General features: G+C 42.9%; 1 protein-coding gene across 1 annotated transcript in view; it reads left to right on the top strand.

Moving 5' to 3' along the window:
• Positions 1-10,408, top strand: part of LOC135221022 (serine/threonine-protein kinase PLK4-like) — a 121,632-nt gene that overhangs the window by 33,823 nt on the left and 77,401 nt on the right. Inside the window, exon 3 of the mRNA XM_064258743.1 lies at positions 4,058-4,268. Coding sequence (XP_064114813.1) covers positions 4,058-4,268 — 211 coding nt within the window. The remainder of the gene's footprint in view (positions 1-4,057; positions 4,269-10,408) is intronic.

Here is a 10,408-nt window from a genome sequence, read left to right as displayed (position 1 = left end):
CTTGATGTCAAAGCATTCGAACACCTCTCCTACCTGTTAACTTCTTGCATGTGATCAGGAAGGCCTTCTTCTACCACCACCCTAGATACGACAAAGAGGGTTAGTGAGATTTTAAGCCATCGTCACAAGTTTTGGCTTTAGAGAACACAAGGCGGTTGTGCTCTCTAAGCCTTCCGTTGTGGCCTAAGAATGGAACCTGTTTTGTCCTTGGGCCAGGAGCTTGGAAGCAAGGATGGCACAAGTTACTGGGCAGGAGCCAGAGAGAGTCCCTGTGCCCTGTCGGGTCTCTCAAGGTTTATCTACATAAAACTCAAGAAAGTCGAAGTCATTCGGGCAATCTGCAGTGTTCCGAAAAAGACCAGAATTGCCCATATCGAAGAACACCCTGGCTTTAGTGTTAAGGAGTTCTTTCAAAAATGCTCCTTCATTGTGTTTGCACAAAGATTTGAAATCTTTTTATCTGAATGCTCACGAGGTGAGGGCACGGCCTCGGAAGCATTTCAACAGAGCATGGCACTCAGCAACATCCTGAGTACCATGTTTTAGCGAAGCAACTCTGTGTTCACTTCACACTCCCTGCGAGATGTGAAGATGGCATATGAGATCTGCTGCTCGCTAGGGCCATACGTGTCTGCAGACACAATCTTGGGGGCAAGAAGTACCACTCATCCTATCCTGTAGAAAATGGTTAGGAAGAGCTCTTAATTTAGTTGAGTCGCCGCAACGGCGACTTCTTAACTCTTAAGCCTTAGTTAACACACCTTAACTTTGGCTAGGCTGGTCAGGTGGTGATATATATATTTATATATATATATATTTTTTTACTTCTTAGCCCTCATGGTATGGTCAATATGTCTAGTCACATTGTGGTCACGCCCCCGTTGACAGATCATCTGGAGTGCACCAGCTTTATAGGTCCTCTACCTTGCTGGCAACTCTAGTAAAAGCAGAGCAGACGTTGGGTGACAGTAATCATGAAGTCAGCTATGCTAACAGGTGGAACCAAGATGTAAATCATCTGCATGCATTTGTTTCCCAAAATCCTTCTATTTCTGTCCCTTCCCACCTCCAACGGTGGGATTCAGCTATATATATATCTGACAGTAAGTTTCATGAACAAAATGATATTGTTATGATACAATAAAGTTTGTTCATACTTACCTGCAGATACAGGGGGTCCTCGAGTTACGACGTAGATCCGTTCTTACGATGCATCGTAACACGATTTTCAGCGTAAGTCGGAACATTGAAAAATACCACATGATTTAATGTAAATACCTATCAATAACAACGAGAGAACAATTCCTTACCTTTATTAGTTTGATTGGCTTGCACACTGGAGAGGAAGCTGCGGTGCTGGAGAGACTGGAGGGGGTTAGTGAAGAGAAAAAGAACCTCCAGAGTTGCTGGAGATGCTGAGGCAGATGATTCTTGAGGTGAGGCAGAACATACTAGTACTGGAGATGCTGAGGCAGGTGATTCTTGAGGTGGTAGCAACGGTCGAACGGCTAAGGCCAAGCGAGCGGCCAATGTTTGTTGGCGTTTCTCCCTTCTCGGATCGCTTTATAATGTCCACTTTAATTTCCATGGTGATGGCCTTTCCTTTTCTTTTCTTCGATGCACTACCATCAGAAGAGTCCGCCTTGCGCTTGGGAGCCATAACAAAGAGCAAAAAGTTACAAAAACGATACAACACGAGGGAGAGAGAGCAGTGTAAACAACAAAATGGCGTATGGGCGCGGGACTGAGCGTAGCGAAGCGACGCCGTCCTCCCCCACAAAGCGTATTCTTCCGCCGTGCGCCTGGAACTAGTTTTCGCGTTTGTTTACGTTGCTTACGACGCTAAACCGCGTAAGACGGAACGACGCAAAAATATTATTTTTTATATTTTTATGGGGGCGCGTTCGTAACCACGAAACATCGTAAGTCGAGACCAGCGTAACCGAGGACTTACTGTAATATAATTAAGTACCCACCCACCTCCCCTCAGGGGACAGTGGAAATAAAAATTATGAATAGAAAATGGGAATGGTTCCTGATACCCGCCTCCCAGCGGCGGGAATGGGTACTAACCACCTGGCCGACCACTGCGTGTGTCGGAAGTTTTTTAAATTCTGTCGGACTTCAGAAAATACGGCTATATATATATCTGCCAGGTAAGTATGAACAAACTTTATTGTATCATAACAATATCATTTTTTCGATAAAATAAAAATTTATATATACAAGCAGTCCTGGGTTAGCGGTGGATTCGGTTAACAGCAATCCAGTTTATGGCGTTTGTCTAGTGCCCTATAATTGGCAATTTATGGTGCCATAACGCACCGAGTTCTGTTATCGGTGCCTAATAGTTATGGCTCCATAACATACCTAAGAGGACATCAGTGCCATTAACCAGTTATCAGCACCATGAATCACCAAGTTTCGGTTAATGGCGGCTTTTGCTTATCGGCACCCCTCCGAGAACAGAACCATGTCTGTACTTAGCAAGTAATTACAGAATGGGAGCCCTCCCTCCCTCCCTTCACATGGATATTAGGACAAACATATTGAAGCACCTTGCTCAGTTGTTCCTCTTCTTCCCGAAAGTGGGCGGGACTAGTTGCCTACACTCAAAACAGATACTAGAAACTGTTAGCTGTGTAATTTCTCTTATCATAAAAATTTAATTTTATTATGAAAATATAAATTTTTCCCGGTAAGGATCCTCAGACAAGTCTCACCACGAGGGCCTCACACCCATGTTGTTGTCACAACATCTGGCTACTGTACTTGCCAGTAAGGATCACAGAGCAGGCAGGAACATTAAGAAACTTTTTTTTTTTTTCCATTAAAAGCTTTTAGTTCACTTGGCTGAATGTTGTTCTTCTGGCTGCACTAACCTGCCATCCTTATTTTCCGTGGTAGTCAGGTAACTTTAACAGTAGGTAAGATTCATTCCAAATATAATGATAATTTTCTTGATAAAATTAATTTTTTGGATACTTATCTACTACGTACTAAAGTGGAAACCCACCCAGCCTCCCCTCATCTTAGTGGGATGTCAAGAAGAATTCTGACTCATTTGTTGACATTCCAACACCACCTGCAGAGACAGTCGTAGTGGGTTACCAAGGATAATTTGAATTTTTTAAATGCCCATTGCACCTGATGGCTCAAAGATGTAGGCTAACTTTGACAGTAGGTAAGAATCCAAATAATTAACTTTATCATGAAAATTATAATTTCTTAGGAAATGTTTTAATATGAGTAATTAATTTTATGAAAATTATTATTTTGTATAATAATTGTTTTAATATAAATACATACCTAGGTGTAATAATAAATTTCAAACTTTCTAGTTTCAGACCAAAATACAATGCAGTTACAATACCTCAGGTATTGTACGTTTAGATTTTAGAATTACTACTAATGTACTGAATTTATAATAATTGTTGTTTTTTATATCCACCAGTATTTCACAATAGATAGTAAACTATGTTTATAAGAAAAATATATTCAAGGTGTATCAACAGTTGGGCTTTGTATAGCTAAGAAAAATGTGAGAATTTATGTAAACTACCTCCTATTGTTTATTTTGTTCATTACTATTTTATGTGGCTGGTAATATGTACAGTTAATTGGAACAGCCATGTCAGATTTCTTACTTAGTAATTTTTTGGACTATTTCTACTGTACATACATACAGGTTGTAGAGTAGTTGTACTCTATTTAATGTAGAGTAATTGTACTGTGATTCATATACATAAATGGAGCTACAATGTCCTTTAATGTCTAATTCGCTCTACCTCGAAATTAATATATTTTCATATATGCTTAAACGAAGAGGAATTTTTTCTCGATAATAGACTTGCCTGCCCCGGTCCAGGCAAGTCTATTATCGAGAAAAAATTCCCCTTCGGTTGGTTAAGCATATATGAAAATATATTAATTCCGAGGTAGAGCGAATTAGATATTAAAGGACATTGTAGCTCGATATATATATATACTATATATATACGTATATATATTATATATATATATATGTATATATTCAACGTAATTCTTAATTCAACAGATAGACAAGGGCAAAATTGCTGCAGGTGGTCTCATCAACCGGGTTCGTCAAGAAGTAACAATCCACTCTCAGTTAAGCCATCCAACAATTTTGAAACTGTATGCATTCTTCGAAGATCAGTTCTTCGTTTATCTTGCATTAGAGCTTTGCCATAAGGGAGAACTTCAGAAGTATATCAGGAGCCTGGGGAGGGTTCTCACAGAAGATGAAGGTAAGCTAGAGTACATTATTTTGAGATGCTGAATTGCATTTATAGACTGTTAGGGCTTGTCCAAAGGATTTCTTTCTAATAGAGGTGAAAATTTGAGCAAAATAAATTCAAGTAAGTTGAACAACTAGGTGGGAAGGGGAGAATTTAAAAGCTGAAAGCAATGTAACGCCTGTAGGGACTACAAAGATCCATTAGCTACATCTATAATGTTCCTTGCAGGGCAGTTTTTGAGTCGGGAGATGAGGGTAAGCCAATGGAACACTTAAAAAGTTCATAGTAAAAATTACAATTTCATACAATCAACTTACCTGTCAGATACATACATAGCTAAGACTCCGTCGTCCCCGACAGAAATTCAAATTTCGTGGCACACGCTGCAGGTAGGTCAGGTGATCTACCGTCCTGCCCTGGGTGGCAGGATTAGGAACCATTCCTGTTTTCTATTCATATTTTTTCTGTCGCTTGGAATGTAAACAACGTTTGCAGTTCCTCCTGACTTGATTTTTGGATTTCATCGCCACGATCTTCTGGGGCTTCTTTTGCAGGGGAAGTACTGGATCTTTGGTTCGGCATACGCATATTAATTTGTTTTAATAACTTTGGCTTCGAAAATTTCGAAGAATTGTTTACGTGTAACCACCGAACTTTTCGGTAGACACTCACATAGTTTGCAAGAAGGAAAATTTTAATATTTATTCATAATAACGTGTAGTAAATGTTAGAATTGATTGAGCTAACTTCCTTCTTGAGGAAGTAAGGAATAGAATAGTTACGCTTCCTTTAGAAGTTTTTATAGCTCTCGTACTAACGAGCAGTTAGAGCATTAACATTACTAGTAGGGTTGTATCCTCATCTCCTTCTTACTTCACAGAATCTTCAAATTCATATTGCAATTTGAAGACAAAGGAATGTAGCTCAAAATACGAGCTATTGAAAGGTAAGAAGTGATTTTAGTGTTAGTGCAGTGGAGGGTGCGTTCTGATCGGCTCTGTTTCGCTCCCAGGCCTAGACCTCTTCCAAGCTCACATACCCAGAGGAGAAGGAAAGTCGAAAGCCTTACGGAGGTTATGGAGAATCCCCACCGATCAGGCGTCCCCTCGGCAGGATCTGCAGAACGTCCCAGACTGCCAAGTTCGCCATTGGAAAGGCGTCCTAATTAGTAGAGGGTGCGTCCGATCGGCTCTGTCTCGCTCTCAGGCCTAGACCTCTTCCAAACTCACAAGCCCAGAGGAGAAGGAAAGTCGAAAGCCTTACGGAGGTTATGGAGAATCCCCACCGATCGGGCGTTCCCTCGGCAGGATCTGTAAAACGTCCCAGACTGCCAGGAATAGCCATTGGAAAAGCATCCTTTAAAAAATGCGTCTCTTTTTCCGTTTCTTCATCTTACATCCGAAAAGACGAAGAATGTACATGTTTGGAGTTCGGACGATCTGGCTCGTTCTCTGAAAACTAAGAGAACTCCGACTCACTGAGCGAGAGGCTGAGAGCCAGCCAGCAAGCTAGCGAACGTTCCAACAACCAGCAGCGAGCCGCGTTCCAACAGACTAGCGCGAGCCGCGTTCCAACAGACTAGCGCGAGCCTCGTTCATACAGATAAACGCGAGCCGCGTTCCAGAACTTTTTTCTTGGCGCAAGGCGCCTTCAAAGAGAAAACAGACGGCTAGACTGAGGAGCCTTATAGTAGAGTGGCATCAGAAGGATGCTTCCATTGAACGTTTTTTACTGGCAAGAGGCTCGTATAACAAGACTAGAGGCGCTTGGATCTATCAGGGCGCACGGGAACCTTCCAACGCAAGCGGAACGTTCCAGGAGCGAGTCTCCTTTCTAGCGTGCGGAACATTCCAGGCGCGCGGAAACTATCCAGACGCCAGGCGCTAGGTGCTAGGCGCAAGGATCCAGAGCCAGGCGTCAGAAGATTCCAAAATCTTCATTTGAGAGAGAGGTCAGTCGCGGAGACTCCTCTTTGAGTTTTTTAACTTGAGCAACTTTCCCCTGGCAAATGTGCAAGATGTCGCACAGGCGGCTGTTGCTTTTGTCAGAAGGATTCTGATACTAAGAGAAGCCCCTTTTCATTATTCAGAAGACTCCTGTGTTAGGCAGTCCTCTCAATGCGGACTCTCTCCTTCTTCCATGCTCTTCCCCTCGTTTTGAGGAGGCAAGAGCTTTGGGAGTTTTTCTTAATAAGAATCTCATCGACGTTTGGGTATGATGGCGGATAGGAAATATCTACTTCCTTCCGTAAACCCTAGTGATGAACAGGAATTCTGTCTCTTCCGCGATTGATGAGGAAATCACGAAGATTTAACAAGAGTTCCTGGATTAACTTCCTTCCTTAAGAATATATATATACTCCTTTCTATCGTTCTATTACGAAAGGAACGAAGATAGAAGGTAGTAGAGTTTCTGCTGTATGAGAATACGATACGGTCAAATCATAACACATACCGTAGTTACTTCTTTTCTGTGCAAACTCAATTACCAGTATCCTTCTACGACTTTCCTAGGAAGGACTACGCTTAAAGGGATTTTTGTTAAGGACAACACCTACTTAGCTTCTAGATTTATCGAAGTCTTGTTTCGCTTAAATATGCTTTAATAAGAACTTCCTGAAGTTTGATAAAAATTCCTTTATTAAATGGAGTAGCTGGCAACTCTGGAAGAGTAAGGCCAGACGGCTAACGGGGACTGCTTTCGCTGAGAGCCTGAGACCAACGCAGTACGCCAGTTACTGTCAGTACCATGTAGGTGTCAGTCATGAGCGGTCTGGTGTATCTCTCTCTCCTGCGGGATGGAATAAAACTATCCGTATCTCTCCCCTACAATCGCGGTCTTAAACCTCGGATTGAGGGAGGGATAGTTAAGCTAACATAAATAAAATATTGTATGCCTTTTGCTAAGAAGCTTTCAGTAAGAGAGATAGTACAATCTTTCAATGCTGTTTACGTAGGTAACATTATTAAAGGATTCTATCGCAGCAGAACATTATATTATATAATGCTCTCAGCTTACGAAAGCATAGCTTATTAGAGTACCTGCTCAGAAGAGATGGATGAGTCGGATGGGAAACATTCTCTTTGGGGCAGAACTTGTTTCCCTGAATGGACTATACTACGTATATAAAGCTTTTTCCTACTAAGAACGGAATTAACATGTGAAAGGATGTCGGGTACCATAAAGGCACAGGTGTTCTGGCACATAACATAAAAAGAATTAGAAGGAAGCGCCAGCCTGGCGCAATGCGCCAGAAGTGCCAACCTGGCGCAATGCTCCAGAAGCGCCAGCCTGGCGCAGTGAGCCAAGAGCACCATCCAAGATTTTCTCGTTTTAGCGAGTTATTAACCTAAGAGTCCAGTAGCCTCTCGGACACCAGGCTCGGTAAACGGCAAAGATTTGTTCCTGATTTCGTTACCCATTTAATCACTTAGGCCAATTCCACGACTCTCTCATATCGGCAAAGAGCATCGAGAATCTCTTTTTTCGCTCCTATTCGCGTTAACAAAGAGATCCTTCTCGATCGACGATAATAACTGTTAACATGTTTAACATTTATTGGAAAGAGTTGTGAGAACCTGCGGAAAGTCTTCTTCATAGATCTCTCAGTAAGGTAGAAGACGAACAGGCTTCCTATAGACTGCTTCCTTTTCCTCGAACCAAGAGAGGTAGCAATATACGCCATCTTTATTTTTTTTAGAAAGGGGAATAAACTTAAGTCTTTTTTTTTTTTTTCCCCTAATATATTTGCAGAATTTAAGATAAAGGGCATCAAAGAAAGAGAAGATAATATTTTATGCCTCATTTTGGCCTTAGAGAGGTTGGATTCACAGAGGTCACGTTCTTCTCACAGCATGTTTTGGAAGTCTTTTCCAAGACAGTCTGAATATTCTATCAGCATCTATTATAATGGACCTTAACAACCTCTCCACTCTGAGTCTGTCTGCGTGCAGACTGACCAGAACGTGGACATGAATGAGAGGATTTTTCAAGGTAAATGACATAGTCATGGACAGATATAGAATTGCTGCAGATTGTGCTAGAGGAAATGAGGAAACTGTCCTCTTCCGATACCTCTGTGAACCACATAGCGGTTTTTTCTTCCCTTTCAGAGGGAAGAATCACCTTTGTATATATCTGTTATCAAAGAACGCAGTAAAAGGCTATACTCTGTCTCTATAAAGGGATTGGAGATAGCAGAGGATTAAGATCTTTGGGATCTTATACGATACCTCAATATGACAAGAGTAGGATATCATGTACTTCTAATGGGATCTTTTTTGTGGCCACAGATTCTATGTTCCGACAAGATGGAACTGCTCCTCATCAAACTTCTTTGAGAAATTTTTATGAGGGAATTCTTTGTTTTCTCTTGGTCCCAAACGATCAAGAAGACAAGTGAATTTTTTTTGAGCATTGGAATCTCGCATCAGATTCTGTGGAGATTAGGCAATGGGTTCTTGCCAGCATAGTATGTCTGGCAAAAGAACTAAAACCCCCTATTCCTGATTCAATGTTTTCAGATAGAGGTTTCGTTGTCCAGGCAGGGTACTTACGTTTTCATCTACAGTAGAATGGTTAAAACGTTTGCCTACAGAGTCTTTGGAATGCGATGACGGCTCAAAATGCTTCCAGAAGGTGTTCAGAGGGATACAATAAGGAGCTAGAAATCAGGAGTACTCCCAATTTCAGCTCGGAGTCTCCTTCGACTTCCAAGCTTCTTCCCTTCCTTCGGACAAGGATAGGGAAGATTCTGCAACGAGAAGCCCCTTCAACAGGTAAGAAGAGATCTCGTGAGCAAGGGAAGTACTCAAGAAGGATCCTCCTCGGAGGAAGACTTATCTCTCATACTGTTAGATATCCTATCGTATACTGGATGTAGCTGACTACAATCACCTCCCCTTGCCGGAGAGGCCAAAGCTCAAAGTGGAAGAATTTCTTCCACCCTTCTCCAGTCTTGTGATTTACTATTGTGGATGTTCAGGACTTTCGGACAATGTAGCGCCAACCAGGAGCCTTATGCTAAAACAGGCGTAAAAAACGCCAGAGGCAGACAGCCCCAAGAACACTGTCATTGTCTGATGAGGAGAAAGACCGGGCCTACAACCTGACACAGATGCGCTAGATGCGAACATATAGGACAGATGAGAGTGTCCGATGTGGACATTGCCAGACATCCTCGAGACTCTACCAAGCTCGAAGCTCCGGCAAGTGGGGAGGAGCCAACCAGGCGCGAGGCGCCAGGCAGCGAGGCGCCAGGCAGCGAGGCGCCAGGCAGCGAGGCGCCAGCCAGCCGCGAAGCTCCAGGCAGGGCAAGGCAAAGGCCCAGCCCAGGCGCGGGGAGGTGCCAGGGCAGGCACAAAGCGCCAACCTGGTGAGCAGCCAGCCAGGCGCAAGCCAGGCTCTAGGCGCGAATCTCCAGCTAAGGCGCGAGGCGTCAACCAGATGCGAGGCGCCAGTCAAGCGAAAGGTACCAGACAAGCGCTAGGCGCCAACCAAGAGCGAAGCACCAGCCAGGCGCGAGGTTCCTGCCAGGCTTCAGGCTTCAGTCGGGAGAGATCCATTTCAAGAAAGCCCTGGTCTTCTTTGAAACATGGAGATCTCCTAAGCACTTCATAAGTGACTTGATTCCTTCAAACAGCTGAGAATTAAAAGCGCAGGAAGTGCGCGCTTTTGCAAATTCTTGTTCTTTACTTAACAATATGTCATATAAGACATATTAGCTGTGTTGTACGGTAGAGGCAACTCTGTTTGTTGACTTCTCATTACACAAAGGATGTCAAGTTAACCTACGAGAGATCCTCTCTTTTGGTTTATACGTTTCTGCGGATTACGTTACTGGGATAAGGAGCCGACGCTGATCCTTAACTTTGAGTTAAAGTTTTTTAACTTAGTGAAATTATTGGGGTTTTTGAAAGGAGTGTGGGGAAAACTTTTCAATTTGAGCGCGAACCCTCGTGTTAGGATCAGGTGATCGGGATCGGTGTTGCGCTCCTTCATAAGGTGTATTGTCATAGAAGTGGTCCAGTACCCATTGACAAAGTCCTTTCAGGCTCTGCCGAGTAAGCGGTTCATACCCCATCGGCAGACCCACAAGAACTCTTAGCCATAGATCACATATCTCGCTAAAGTCTTGAGGTGATGCAGAC

The sequence above is a fragment of the Macrobrachium nipponense genome, chromosome 2 (assembly GCF_015104395.2).
Source record: "Macrobrachium nipponense isolate FS-2020 chromosome 2, ASM1510439v2, whole genome shotgun sequence".
Lineage (NCBI taxonomy): Eukaryota > Metazoa > Arthropoda > Malacostraca > Decapoda > Palaemonidae > Macrobrachium > Macrobrachium nipponense.
The sequence above is the reverse complement of the archived record's forward strand: the minus strand, read 5'-3'. Positions and strand labels throughout refer to the sequence as shown.